This window comes from Heptranchias perlo, chromosome 37, assembly GCF_035084215.1.
Source record: "Heptranchias perlo isolate sHepPer1 chromosome 37, sHepPer1.hap1, whole genome shotgun sequence".
Taxonomy (NCBI): domain Eukaryota; kingdom Metazoa; phylum Chordata; class Chondrichthyes; order Hexanchiformes; family Hexanchidae; genus Heptranchias; species Heptranchias perlo.
This window is the reverse complement of record NC_090361.1, coordinates 9497584-9512803: the sequence shown is the minus strand read 5'-3', so window position 1 is coordinate 9512803 and position 15220 is coordinate 9497584. Positions and strand designations below refer to the sequence as shown.

Sequence of the window (15220 nt, the reverse complement as noted above, 5' to 3'; positions counted from 1 at the left end):
AAATTCCTTTCTGACCCCCTCAGGTGATCGAAACCAGTCCAGGAGATCACATGGACCATGTGTTATCTATAAAGACACTTACCTTTTATATGATGCGATCTCTGCCCCAGTCAGGAACGGGTCCAGCTCCCTCGAAGGCAGAGTCAGCACCCACCACACCAGCCAGCAATGTACTCCAAAGGTTCACAATTCTCTGGGAAAAGAAGAACTGCCCAACATCCAGTCTATTCCTACTCTTCCATAGTTTAAACTCATATCTTCTGGTCCTCCCCAACCTGGTAAACTGGAATAATCTATCAATAGGGACGCTATCCAGCCCTTTAATTATTTTATAGACCTATATCAGGTCACCACTAAGTCTAATCTGCTCTAAAGTAAACAGACCAAGGCCCTTGAGCTTATCTGAATAGCTGAGGTTCTTTAAGCCAGGAATCATTCTTGTAGCTCTCCTCTGGACCTGGGGGACACCACTAATAACATGTCTCCAAGTTGAACCACATCCGTTGACTACAACTTTTTGGCTGTGGGATTGCAGTCAATTCCTAATCCACCTTTTCAAGTTTCTACTGATAGCACAAGATTCTATCTTGTGAAGTAACTTAGTGTGAGGAACTTACGAAAGGCTTTCTGAAAGTCCAGGTAGACAATGTTTACCGGATTTCCCTCATCCACTACCCTAGTGACTTCCTCAAAAAACTCATCAAATTTGTTAGGCATGACCTTTTTTGCGGAAGCCGTGTTGTGAATTTCTAATGGCTCCTTCCCTTTCCCAGTGATAATAAAGGGCATCTCTTACGATCCCTTCTAGCATCTTCCCAATAATGGATGCCAAGCTGATAGGCCCATTGTTCCCCAGATCTGATTTGTCCCCTTTTTTGAAAATAGGAACTACACGAGGTAGCATCCAGTCTAAGGGAACTATCCCTCACTCTATTGAACTATTAAAGATACGGGCAAGGGGCTCACAGAGCACCCATCTCATCTCTTTAATCTTCCTTAGATGGTTATTATCCAGACCTGGAGCCCTATCTATTTTGAGCTTTCCTTATCTATCCAAGATGATATTACTATTGATTTTAATATTAATAATGCTTTTCAATACTAAGCTCCCCTCATCTGAAACATAAGCATCATCTACAGGAGTATTGACTGGTGCAAAATTGTCATTTAGCAGCTCTGCCATAACCTGAAGATTAAGTATTTTCTGTACAAGTACTCCCCCATCTCTATATGAAAATGTGTAACTGTACCCTTTACCAGTACAGTACCATCACCTCCCAAGTCAGACATCATCCATTTCTTCATCATCGCTGGCTTAAAAGCCTGCAACACAAAGGCTGCACTGGTTTGTAAAGGGTCACCACACCTTCCCAGGGTACTTTGGGATGAACAATAAATGCAGCCTCATTAACGTTGCCCACATCTCATGAACAAACAAAAATAAATACAGGAAGGGGCCTGGTGCTGGAGTGGCTTTGTTTGTTCAAATGGGTGTTTGGGTTACAGGTCGATCTGCAGCAGCTTGGCCCATGGAAGGAATCCCCAGTTGGTAGGGCATTTTTATGGGGTCAGTCTGTTCTGGGTCTGTTTGTACCCAGTTGCAAAATTCCAGGGAATTCATAGAAGAGACTTGCCTTTATATAGCACCCAACATCTCTCATAAATGTCTTCACAATGTACGAAGAATTGCTTTGAAGTATGGATACTATTATGCAGCAGTCATTTTGAACACAGCAAGATCCACAATGTGCAATGAGATGAATCTATATTTTTTGGTGTTAGTTGAGTGAGGAATATTAGTGAAGACAATATCCTATTCTTCAAACAGAACCATGGGATCTTTAATATTCACCCGACGCATCGGTACAGGTAGATGGAGCATCAGTAACATACCGTGCACTGTAACATACCGTGTCACCGAGTGCAATATTGTAGCTGTAACACTGTCACCGAGTGCAATGTTGTAAGAAACACATGGTGTCACCAAGTGCAACATTGTAACTGTAACACTGTCACTGAAAGCAATGTGTAACTAACATGCAGAATCACTGAGAGCAATGTTGTAACTGTAACACGCAGTGTCACAGAGTACAATGCTGTAACTGTAACACGCGGTATCACCAAGTGCAATGTTGTAACTGTAACACAGTGTCGCTGAGAGCAATGTTGTAACGGTAATACGCGGTGTCACTAAGTGCAATGTTGTAACGGTAATACGCAGTGTCACTAAGTGCAATGTTGTAACGGTAATACGCGGTGTCACTAAGTGCAATGTTGTAACTAATACACGGAGACACTGAGTGCAATATTGTAATTAACACGCAAAGACAGAGTGCAATGTTGTAATAGTAACACAGTGTCAGAGTGCAATGTAATAAATGTTACTGTGTGCAATGTTGTAATTGTAACAGTGTCACTGCAGTGTTCTAACTGTAACAAGCAGTGTCACCAAGTGCAATGTTGTAACTGAAACATGACGTCAAGAGTGCAATGTTGTAACTAACATGCAGTGTTGGAACTGTAATACACTGTCAAGTAGTGCAGTGTTGGAGCTGTAATACATGGTCAGCTAGTGCAATCAATTCCCAGCATTATGTATCTCCAGTCTCAGCAGCACTGTTGTAGTGAGACACAGAGCCTCTTCCACTCGAGGGACACACCCTGGTCCATTCTCTCGCACTGCCCAATGGCCTGGTAGAGCAGCATTTGAAAAGTTGTGCATACATCATTGAACCCAATGAATGGTGCACAGCATAGAGACCCTCAGAAAAGAAACTAACACTAACAGGCAAAATAGTTCAAAGATCAAAAATATTAGTGTTACTCTCTGTGCGAGTTGTGTTTGAAATAGGAACTCAATGATGTCATCAGTAATAAAAAGGTGACATTAAGCCGCCTCAGTGAACTGAACTCTAGCCTTGTCTCATATTTTGTACTGGAGGTTTCCAGGGATGGGTGATGATGCACTGTTGATGCCATCCATCCATCCATGTTTGTTGCTGGATTTCCCCCTCTTTCTGACCGAGAATCGTCTGGTATGGTGAAGGGCCGGGAAGCATGAGGAAAATTTTAAAAACCACTGGACCAACAGAGGCAGCTATGCCATTTCTTTATTGATTTAAACAGATTATTACAAGTTGAAAAGCAAAATCCATTTCAAAGACATGAGGTAACCCCCCCCTTATCCTGTATTCACAACCACCCCCCCACCCCAAAAAAAAAGTGCAAAGGTAGGCTGGGAAAAAAACACTGAACCAACCTGAGAAAACCAGGTTGAAGATGGGCAGGCAGCACATTGGGACTTGAGAGCTCCCAGCAACCAGTACATTGGAGATAGTCTTGTGGGGGTCGATTCCACTTTGTCTTAGAGTGCTCAGGTTCCACAGTATCGTTAGAGCTTTATCAACAGTGAACAAAGGAAACACTTTGTACACTAAGATATACATCCCACAGGCAACTTCCATTCAATTAAAAAAAAATCTAAAATATATATATATAAAAAAAACAATAATAGTCTGACTCCAGTAAGATACCCTTGTAGTGTTTTCTATCAATGGGAGGGGGGGTTCTTGTTCCCGACTACGAGACAATAATATAGCTAATGGAGGCACGTTTACATCCAGCAGACACCACAATGAATGCATGTCCCTGTATCCCAGCTGTCTGCAACAAGAAATTGCTGGAAATACACAGCAGGTTAGTTAGCACCTGAAAGTGAAATAACCGTGCTTATCTCCCACTTCTCACTCAGTGTTCCCCGATTCTCTGGTAAGGTGCCTGGGGACACTCTTATGTGAAAGACGCCCTATTAGTGCATGTTGCTCTTCTTAACCAACCTGATTGGTGTTTTCAGAATTTTCTTATTTCAGATTTTCAACTTTTAATACATGTCAATCAATGGTGCATTTCTGACAACAGTCCCATGGCGTTGCTGGTCCCTATAACCCAAATGTGTTACTTACCGACAGAAATGGCATTCTAATATAAAACCATACTAACAAAAAATATATTACTAATATGGACTTAGTGTCACTGAGGGCTAGATTCACCTCAGGAATGTCACCGTGTGAGAATCACACCAGTGCAGCAATTCTTGTGGAATAACTGATCAGAATCCACTTCCTCCACAATAGGAGATGGACAGAGGACGGCATCATTCCCGGGGGCCCTCTGGCCTCTTCCAGCCTCTGACCAGGAAAGCAGAAATGCGCTATTCTTCCTTGACTTGCCACAGTCTTGAAAAGGTAAGTGTTCTACAATCTCCTGCAGCTACAATGGTGATATGGATGGAAATTCTCCCTCCCTTCCCCCTCCTCCCTAGCTCATTACCGCCATCTAATGCTGGATCCATGTTTGGTCCCAATTTGTTTTAGTTTTAATGGCTCAGTCATTAAACCTAGGTTGCGGGTTGAATCAGCCTGGATAGCGGTAGGGCCACGACATCTGGCCGCTGAGCAGGTCAGCATGGGGCTCCCACTCCTGGTCACTATCCAGTGACACCTGTTGAAAAGTGTGTATGTGGGGGCTGGCAGGAGAGGGTAGCAGCAGAGCCAGCTGTGATCACTCGGATGGCTCAGGAGTGCACCAGCACTCGCCGTGGAAGCTCACACAAGAACAATGACAATTCTGGGATGCCAGCATTTATTGCCTCCCATATACTACTGCCTTAGTTAATGCTGCCATCAGCCTGGCTGCTTGAAGGTTTGTGAATGCAGCACGAATAGACTTTCCTTCGGGACAGGTCGGCCCCTTGGGACAGGAGACGGGTCCTCGGACAGCAGGGGTAAGGCTAGGAAATCATGAGCACAAACCTGTACAAGTTTGGCAAATCTGAGCATCTGACATAGCCATGACAACTGGATTGGGAATATCGTTTCCTCCCTTTGGGGGGCCGGGGGGATTGAGGGGAAACCAACCCAGTAACTGCCTAAAAAAGCTCCGGTTACTGGAATTTATAAAATTGTGTCAGACCCAATCTTCAATAAACATGCTCTGTGTAAAATATCCCATTATATCTTTAAAAAATTCTGAATAAATAAGAGCAAATCATAATAAAAACAGAAACAGGTCTGAGTAAAGATGACAATCTCCTAGTTTGAAATTACACAGCAGAATCAGGTTTTAAAATAAGACATGACAGTCAGAATAGATGCTGCAATTCAAGGTCAAAGGCACTCGGGACTGAATGGAAATATGCTGGTTTTATCCGGCATTGGCTCCTTGATCTACAACAAACATTGAATGGGATGGAAAGGACGTTGCCTCCAAGTTGAACCAAACCCTGGTTACAGCAAGTGATGGAGGAACCAGTATAAAAAAAAACACAATAAAAACTCGGGGTTTCACCTGCCTCAGGACCTTCCATTATCTGCATCGAAGTCAAGAGAATCAGAAATTGTGGTGGATAATTAATTTGATCGCTTTTAAATTAAAGACAAATAATAACAGATATACAGAAAACACATAATTTAACCCCAATAACAATCTGAAAGAGGATGCCCAGCTCTGAGGGTTTCAGTCTTAAAACATGGTAGTAAATGATGGGGTTTAAACCTACTGAAGTGATTCGGTACAGAGCAATGCACTTGTTTGGAGTCACTGATGTCTGAGCAGAGATGCTTCTGTAACGATTAAGGTGAGCTACTATGTTAGTGCAGGCACAGCATTAACCCTCTGATGTGCTAAAAATGTTGCATTTTGGGTCCTTATTGTGTCAGTTTAGCCCCTGAATACAGACACAGGGATTTAACATAATTTACAGTAAGACCATCACGATCTTGATAGTTTCTAAGTATATTTCTTTAAACAGCATTAACTTCACATTATCCGTAAATCCTGATCAACCCTCTCACACTGCACTAAGGTTTCGTCTGTTCTGAAGTGACAATTTACACAGAAGGACAATCCTGCCGAAGAAGTCAACAACCTCTAAACAAACCCCCAACATCATATGTTGCAAATCTATAAATTCTCTTTCCCTCCCCCCTCCCCCCCACCTTAGGACCCGTTGCCCCACTTCTGCCATCAGCTGGACTCCCATTTAGGTGAGGTTGCTGCTTGGTGAGCGGGTTCAAATGTCAGTTGAGGTTGGGAGGTGAACTCCTGAGTGGAACTGTTGGGCTCTCACTGGAGTTATAACAGGCGGTTCTATCACCTTGATGACTAACAATGCCATAAAAAAAATAACCTGAAGAAGGGCAACGGTGCAAGAACCGAGCGCATAAAACATCACAAAACCCCCATTAGCAGACAACTGTAGTGACGCCATCCCTAGGAGGCTGTTTCACAACCTCACTCTAGGGTTGCATCCTACACTTACTGAGAAGGATTTAGTGTCTGAAACTTCCAGCTGGTTATTTAGTGGTTCTTAAGGTAATTAATACATAAAATATGTGCACAACGGAAATAATAATTCAGTAATAAATTACAAAACAGTTATTGGTTGATTAATGGCGGTGATTTGGAGGTACCAGATTGGTACAGTCTATTTTCAATGCCGGTTGCATTTGGCTCCATGACCAATACTGACCGGGGATGTGTTACATATAACACTGCCAACTTAAACCAGTGCTAACACGCTTCCTTTCTGCATTTCAAAAGATACTTTTATGACAAGAAACCAAAAAATACTCTCATCAAAGATCAGCACCCGCCTCTTCACAACTTGTCGCATGTCAAACCTCTTCAGTTGTTGCCGCTTGCTATTAGCAGTGGGTGGTGCGCCATATAATACCGTATGGGGCACAAGTGCATAGGACAGGGAAAGGACAAATCAGACAAAGGCAGCCCCTCGTCTGCATCTGGCTGGTATGATGAGACGAGTATTTTGTTATTAAATGTCTGGGTTATTAAAAGCCAACTCAATCTTGGCAACAAGTGGAGTGATGTTACAGGCCACGTAACAGCATCTCACACAGATTAAGCAGCTGGCTCACACGGAACTCTTTCCTGTCCCTCATGACTGGATTCAACAGTCACCTGCTGTATGTCAGATGGGTCCTGAAGAGGACGTTTTAAAGATAACAGACCCTTTGTACCCGGGCCTTCTCCCTCTACATGGTCCTCCTTCATACCAGGTCCTTCATAAGAAAAAGAAAAAAAGAAAAAAAGGCATTTGCCAGGTCTTTAAACTTCCACTTTACGCAGACTCGATCTGCTGAAAGAATTCCTGAAATAAAGCACAGACAAAGATTAAGGGCTGTGGGGAGTGTTGCAAACAACTAATGCAGCATTATATTTCCTAAGTAGTCCTTTCGCCTGTAATTTTATCCCCTTCTCTCCTGAAGATGCTGACTACTTGCTGCGGTACAGCAGCTCTCCAGTGCCTCGTACAAGCAGCCATTCTTCATTTGCGATATTAGACAGCGAATGTCAGTAGGCTATGCAACCATGGAGGGCATCACAGCTGAGCCCTCAGTTGATTACGCTCACACACACCCACACCCACACCATCACTCTCCTGCAGGAATCTCTGGATAGTGATCAGCAGCTGGAATTCTGGCCTGCCCTAGCCCGAGATGCTGAGGGTCTCCAATGGCCACTCTGGCTGAGGTCACCTAATTCAGCAAGGTCTGGGCATTGAAACTGGGACCTGTAAGGCTCAATAATACACTGTCGTCACCAGCTGAGCCATCACAGAGCTTACAGCAGTTTTATATAAATATTTTTCTGTTTTGACTTTTAACAAAAAGAATTTACGTGACAACTACGCAAGGGAGAATAATGCAGCATAAAATGCAGAGGATGCAATAAGTTAATATTGACATACAGGCCAATACAGACCACAGAATAAGTCAAAAATTGATCCTATCCAGAAACAGGAAAAGAGAAGGGCAAAAAGAGCGCACAACAGAGGTGGGAGGGGAGAGAAGATGCGAGAGAGGTGGGAAGGAAGAGGTCACGTGAGAGGTGAGAGAGAGAGACAGAGATGAGAGGAGAGAGAGAAGGGAGGGGAGAGGAGATGTGGGTGAGAAAGGTAGGAGGAGAGACAGAACGTGAGAGAAGCGGAAGAGGAGAGTGAGCGAGAGAGGTGGGAGGGAGAGAGCATGTGAGGTTGGAGGGGAGAGGATAGAGGGAAGAAAGCGCAAGAAAGAGAGAGGTAGGAGGGGAGTGAGAAGGTTGGGGAGGTAGAAGGCGAAGCAGAGGGAGAGGGAGAAAAAATATAATAGATAGAAAATCAATCCCTGGAGTTGAGCAAGAGAGGCAGAAGGGGAGTACAAGTGAGAGAAACAGGAGAGTTAGGGCAGGGAGAGGAATAAAAGAGAAAGAAAAAGATGGAAAGATCTATTTCTGGAGGACAGCAAGAGAGGTGGAAAGTGAGAGTGAGAAAGGTAGAAGAGGAGAGTGAACGAAGGGGAAAGTGAGCAAGGGGGCGGGAGGCTGGACAAAGTGAGGAGGGAGGGAGAGGGAGGTTCAAGAAGAACAAAAAAATCAATCCTGAAGTAGACAGCAAGAAGTTGGGAAGAGAGTGAGAGAGGGAACAATAAAAGAAAAAAAAGATAAAAACTCACTACAGCTGAGTGAAACCCAAGCCAGAGAGGTGGATCATCAATTTTAACCAACTAAGTCAACGTAGCCCTGCTCTCACTAAAGCCCCAAGAGCTGTGCTAGGACCCCTTACCGGTGGCTTGTATTCGGTATAAGCGTCTTGTATAACTGGGGGATCTTCCTATTGATCATTGGCTGCAGAGACTCCTTCAGTCGGTGATAGTTACGCTCTAACTCTCGGTGGTACTCCTTCTGGTCTGCTCCAATCAGAGTCTTGTTCTTGCGCAAGGCATCCTCACACCTACAGATAAAACACCGGTTACGTGGCTGTGTTCATGTGAAACTTCTCACCATCATACAGGGCAGCTTTTGAGGTACCAAGTGCCATTTGACAGGATGAGACCACTGGCACTAGGACACACAGTGAATGGTGCGAGGTTCTCGGCCTGCACTTCTTGCTGGGCGAGTTCCTGACCTGGGCTACATTATAAAGAGTGGAGGTCAGATGTTATCTCACATTGAGGAAGAAAGACCACCATTAGCAGCCAATGCTCACCTTCAATCTGCATTCACCAGTCTGATGCTGGTGCTAAACTAAGAGCAGGTGCATTGCCCACGGTCTCAGCCTAAGGATGGTACATGGTGTGGGGAGTTTAGGGGGAAGACTTAAAAGGGGCAAGTAAAGATGCAATTGGTGTTTGTGCAGTTAATGAGGTTGTGAGCTGTAATGCAGAGTTAATCCTTTGTTAACTAGTACATTGTAGATACAAAGTTACTGACATACCGCTTCATGAAGTCTTTAAAACAGAGGCGTAGCTTGTTGTGATGTCGGAAGAGCTTGGGGTCGTCTGGAATGTCTGCCAGAAAAACTTGGGCGACTTCCAAAGGCCCCTGAGAAAGTTCCAGAGAGAAACCAGGATCATTTCAATGGCACATCTGTTACAAACTCCATAAACCCAGAGACTGCTGGTCGCTTTTAATCATGTGCTGGTTTGAACTTAATATCACAGGCCTGAGGTGAAGGTTTATGCAGAGTTAGAAGAAAAATGGGGCAGTGCTAAGAATATTATGGATGCAGTTTCTACAACCCACGGTTTAATCCCTCCCCACCACTTTCTCACCTCTTCTTGTGAATACACTGACTTTTTCTGGAATGTGGCTGCATAGATACCAGCTGCTCTCCGTGTAGCTTGTCCAAGCGGCTATTCTTCATATTTGAGACTAGACAGTGAGTGCCTGGAGGATGTGGAGGGTATCATCGTAAAGCCCAATCCTGCGCTCATCCAACATCCACACACTGGACAGTAGCGGGAACCCTAGTGAATGATTCTTCCCCTCCCTCCCCTCCCACCCCGGGCTCTAAGGCCAATTATAAAGCTCCGACCACAGCCCAGTCTGAGATCAGCTAACTGAGCAGGGAACAGAAAACGAACCAGGAATGCGTGTGTTTGGATTTCTCAGTACCTCACTGGACAGTGCGCTTTACCTACTTTTCCATTCATGCCTTCTCTTTCAAGGACCAACAGTCCTAGTAAAGGTGCACTCTGTAGCACTTGAATTAGAGGGGAAAACAATACTAGTTATAGAATCAAACTGGGATTTTACTTGTCACGTGGCCAGAGGTCCCAGCTTTAGAACACCCTTATCCCCCCATCACAGAGGTAACTGGGGACTGCCAGGAGGAAGCATAACCCAGACTGTCCTAGCCTCGCTGCTGAAGGAGGAAGTGAGGTCCAGAGCTATCCAGGCCAAGGTCTTGTGCAGTGGTGGGAGACATATCTAAAATCCATTCGGTCCAAGGGATAAGCAGCCAGCAGGAGGAAGCACAGAGGCAAGGGCTGTGACCTGAGCTGAAACCAGGAACGCAGAGAGGAAGCAAAATCCACACTGCCCAGGCTGGCTGAAGGTGGAAGGGTTAACGCAGGCAGAAGTGACCCCGGTCCCCTGGGCTGAAGGTGGGAGGGTTAACGCAGGCAAAAGTGACCCCGATCCCTTGGGCTGAAGGTGGGAGGGTTAACGCAGGCAGAAGTGACCCCGATCCCCTGGGCTGAAGGTGGGAGGGTTAACGCAGGCAGAAGTGACCCCGATCCCCTGGGCTGAAGGTGGGAGGGTTAACGCAGGCAAAAGTGACCCCGATCCCTTGGGCTGAAGGTGGAAGGGTTAACGCAGGCAGAAGTGACCCCGGTCCCCTGGGCTGAAGGTGGGAGGGTTAACGCAGGCAAAAGTGACCCCGATCCCTTGGGCTGAAGGTGGGAGGGTTAACGCAGGCAGAAGTGACCCCGATCCCTTGGGCTGAAGGTGGGAGGGTTAACGCAGGCAGAAGTGACCCCGGTCCCCTGGGCTGAAGGTGGGAGGGTTAACGCAGGCAAAAGTGACCCCGATCCCTTGGGCTGAAGGTGGGAGGGTTAACGCAGGCAGAATGACCCCGATCCTCTGGGCTGAAGGTGGAAGGGTTAATGCAGGCAGAATGACCCCGATCCTCTGGGCTGAAGGTGGAAAGTAGTGGCAGGAAAACAGAGGAAAAATATAAAAACAAAACCCACAGATCTGACATTATTATAATAATTATATTTTATACATGGTTAGAAACTGCTGGGAAAAATATGAGGAATGCAGAGAGTTCATGCAAACAGCAATGGTTCTGTAGGCATTCTGCCGAATGAAGCTTAAGGTAGCAGCAGACTGGAGATGTGTTCTGGCACTGCAGGGAGGGTTAACCAGGGACAGTGTTGCTTAATCCTTCCAACCATTAAATCCCACAGACAGTGCTCATCAGCGAGAAGTGTAGTTTGTTTTGTGTTGTGATGTATGATTAATAAAAATAAGTCATTGTAATGTCTGAATGCTGGCTATCCTGATTACTGTATGAAGCAGAGTTAGAGAAATGGATGATCTCCCATTACCAGTGGCCTGCAGACACCCGTTACATTCTGCCACAAGGTGGCTGCAGGCAGCTTCTAAACTCAGAATTCTCAATAACGTAGAAAAGTCATTTTTAATTTATACTGTTGCAAAGTCCAGGTCTATCACTGGGTCTGTGCCAAGCTGTACAGACAAGGAAGCAAAATAAGAACAACTGCTCATGAAAGCCACTCTTGAATAAATGAGGCTAACTGAAGGTTCACTGAAGATGATGCCTATTTTATATGTGGTATACATGTTGAGTGCACGCTCGTCTATTTAATCCTCACTTGATTATGGTTTACCTGGGTCATACACCACACGGTGAGTGGGACGCCAGAGAGCTGGCTCCTAGGAGGTGGACAAAAGGAAGCAGCAATTTCATTCTCTTTCTCCTCCCCCTAGAAGGACCCCAGCAAAACCTATTTTGCAGATATATACAATTACACAGATGTAAACACACACACAGCACACGTAATGTGCATGTGTATCATAAGTCGTCATTTATGTGTGAAACCTTCATGCAGGTTTTATGAGCGGCAGACTTATCATAGAATCATAGAAAGGTTACAGGCCATTCGGCCCATTGAGTCCGCGCCGGCTCTAAGCAAGAGCAATCCAGCTAGTCCTACTCCCACTCCCCCACCCTATCCCCGTAGCCCTGCAAATTTTTTAATTGGCGAATGTGCAATTGGTTATGGGCACAATTTATGCGCCGTTTTGTAGCTTTCTCCCAACTGCCTATACAGGTGTAGCAGTCACATGCACTTGGTTATGAGATGTACATTCTGCCAAAAAATTAAACATGCTCATCTCTGAAAAAAGTTCCATTGCACACATCGTCATCCCCACCTCAGGCACTGCCAGAATTTAAAGAGCACGCAAACACTTTTACCTGAATATAAACATGCAGACACTTTTACCCAAAGAGAGAGAACACAGACACTTATACCCAAAGAGAGAACACAGACACTTTTACCCAAAAAGGGAGAACATAGGGCCCAATGTTAGCAGGGCTGCGGGTTCTCGGCCGGGGGGGCTATCGGGCGATTGTAGCATCCAATCCACTAATTGGATCCACTTACCTTCTCCTCCGGGTTCCCCACTGTTGATCTGCGCGTCGGGCGGGCTGTGCATGCGCAGTAAGATCTGTCAGCTGGAGGCGCTCTATTTAAAAGGGGCAGTCCTCCACTGACAGATGCTGCAACAAATAGCAAAAATTACAGCATGGAGCAGCCCAGGGGGAAGGCTGCTCCCAGTTTAATGATGCCTCACTCCAGGTATCAATACATGCGGGAGGAAGCGGCCTGCCTCTGCCACCAGGAAGGCCTGGCTCGAGGTGGCAGAGGAGGTCACCAGTGCAACCAACATATCGCCCACCTGCATACAGTGCAGGAGGTGCTCCAATGACCTCAGTAGGTCAGCCAAAGTGAATACACGTAGTCTTTCCCCTACACTCCGTCTGCGACATCACCGCCCCCACCCCACATCTCCTTCAGCACTGCCAACACAACTCTGTCACATCACCCCTCATACCCACTCAAACCTCATCCTCATCTTACCTGCACCTACTCACCTCGTCAGTACTCATCCCGCCACTACCACTCAACCCAATCCTCATACAATCTCATGGCTCTCTCTCATACTCACCCTCTCGTGCATCTCTTTCACGGCCAGCCTCACTCAACCTGCCACTACCTGTGCTGCAGCCACAGGGCATGCATCACATATGTGCAGTAGGCAGCGTAAGGCAAACGTGTCGTGAGCATGAAGGGGATGCACAAGGGTGTTTGAGGGTTTGTCATGGTTGTTACTTATATTGAATTTCTGACCAACTCACATTACATATTATATTGGCACCACTACTGCCATGTCTTCGCGAATCCTGTCTGGTTTGTGCAATAATGCCCTCTCCTGAGGATCACTATGAGGACCCACAACTGATGCCATCCATTGTGTCACTGCAGAGTGGGTGTAGGTGTATTTGCAGGGCTCTTTTGCGCAGACGAGTGAGAGACGTCGGCGATGTCCCCGGTTGCACCCTGGAAGGATGCGGAGGAGAAGTTGTTCAGGGCAGTGATGACTTTGACAGCGACAGGTAAGAAGATGGTACTCGGGCCAGCCAGGAGCAGCTCCACATGAAAGTGGCTGCAGATGTCCACGGCTACATGTCGAGTGACTCTGAGCCTCCGTGTGCACTGCTGCTCAGAGAGGTCCAGGAGGCTGAGCCTCGGTCTGTGGACCCTGTGGCGAGGATAGTGCCCTCTGTGACGCATCTCTCTCTGCGGTAGCCCTCCCTCCTGCTGTACAGGTGGATGTGTCACAGCACTTTGTTGTGGAGCTCCACGTGTCAGAGGTGGATGGCGTGGATGGCGAGGCTGGTGATGCTGTTCGCCCTCCGAGGAGGTCATGACTGCAGCTACGGCGGCCCCCATCCGCAAGATGTACATCTGAGGGGGTCCACAAGGTAGGTACATGTCTCTGGACCCTGGGGTAAGTGTGCAGGTTGGTGACTTTGACTGTCAGGAGGAGGGTGGTGGAGGCCAAACTTTGTCCCAAGTGACCGAGTGGCCTCCTGCAATGGGTGAGGGTCTACCCCACCCCCCCACCTGTCAAATGGACCTTTGCAGCTGCCACAGGCTGACAGCTGCAACACGTCCATTTGACCTGAGAGTGTTTTCCCCCAGGATGGGAAACAGTCCCAGTTTGCTCTAAAATCCCACCCCTCCTCACATAATCCCTTAATCAGGTCAGTTAATGACCTGAAATAGCAAAATAAATACTGTCAAGTGGAATCCCGCTGGCTTTAATTGCCTGCGGCATTCCCACCAGCGGGGGCTGCGCGCGCACGCCAGCACGTCAGCGAGGAACCCGGAAGTGCGCGGGTTCGAGGCGGGCTCCGGTCCCGCGCCAGGATTCTCCGATTTTCGGAGCCCCCCCCGCCAGAAACGCACCCGCTGGCGGGTGCTAAAATGACGCCCATAGGCACTTTTACCCAAAAATAAAGAATACGCAGACACTTTAACCTGAATATAAAGAGCACACACACTTTACCTGATTGACAGTGGTTCCCACACTTCCCTGCAAAACCATCTGCAACATCTTGGCATCAGCTGGGTCCTGGTGTGTGGCAAAAGCCAACTCCTGGGTCTTCTTTTGCATATCCTCAATCGCTACTTCAATCGGGATTAATATAATCTACAAATGGGAATACAGGATGCGGAATATAAGAACATACACCATGGCCTTTCTCCAGAAACATTTCAATGGTTTCTTGTTTTCTTCACTTCAATGACCTCCCCCAGTAACCCATTGCACAGCTCTAATACCCTTTGATTAAATGATCATGTGATAGATAATGATGAGGAAGGTCCGAACTTCCTTATTTTTAACTTGTGTTCCTTTCACCACAGTGAACAATTTGTCTGGACCAGTTATTGTCAGTTCCTTTCATAATCTTAAGGTCATTGATGTGATCACCAGCAGGGATAACACTCAGAGGGTGATGATAATAACTTGTACCTGCAACTGTTATAAGTGACCAAAGAAGTGACGCAATGTGCCTTTGGGTAGGATGCAGTTTAAGGCAGTGATTTCCCTCATGGTGAGACTGTATTTTTACTCAGACATAGAGGCCAGATGGGTCCCCCAAAAAGGGGAGAAAAGAAATCCATTGGTGACCCTTTGACAATTTCCCAGTGACTTACTTCGTGGCACAGGCAGGACTGCAAAAGGAAATGTGGCACCCTGCCACATGCACACAGAACAAAATATGACCAAAGACGTACTACAATGCTTGAAGAATAAATTACTGAATATTAAAGGTTCTCTC

At 46.3% G+C, this 15220-nt stretch overlaps 1 protein-coding gene across 6 annotated transcripts in view; it reads right to left on the bottom strand.

Annotated features, from left to right (window-relative positions):
- Positions 1-3178: 3178 nt before the first annotated feature.
- Positions 3179-15220, bottom strand: part of LOC137304480 (dedicator of cytokinesis protein 7-like) — a 139273-nt gene continuing 127231 nt past the window's right edge. For all 6 annotated transcript variants that reach the window (XM_067973087.1, XM_067973088.1, XM_067973089.1 and 3 more), the window contains 4 exons: positions 14443-14586; positions 9272-9378; positions 8621-8788; positions 3179-7168 (listed from right to left, as the gene is read on the bottom strand). In XM_067973087.1, coding sequence (XP_067829188.1) covers positions 7126-7168; positions 8621-8788; positions 9272-9378; positions 14443-14586 — 462 coding nt within the window. In that variant the 3' untranslated portion in view covers positions 3179-7125. The remainder of the gene's footprint in view (positions 7169-8620; positions 8789-9271; positions 9379-14442; positions 14587-15220) is intronic.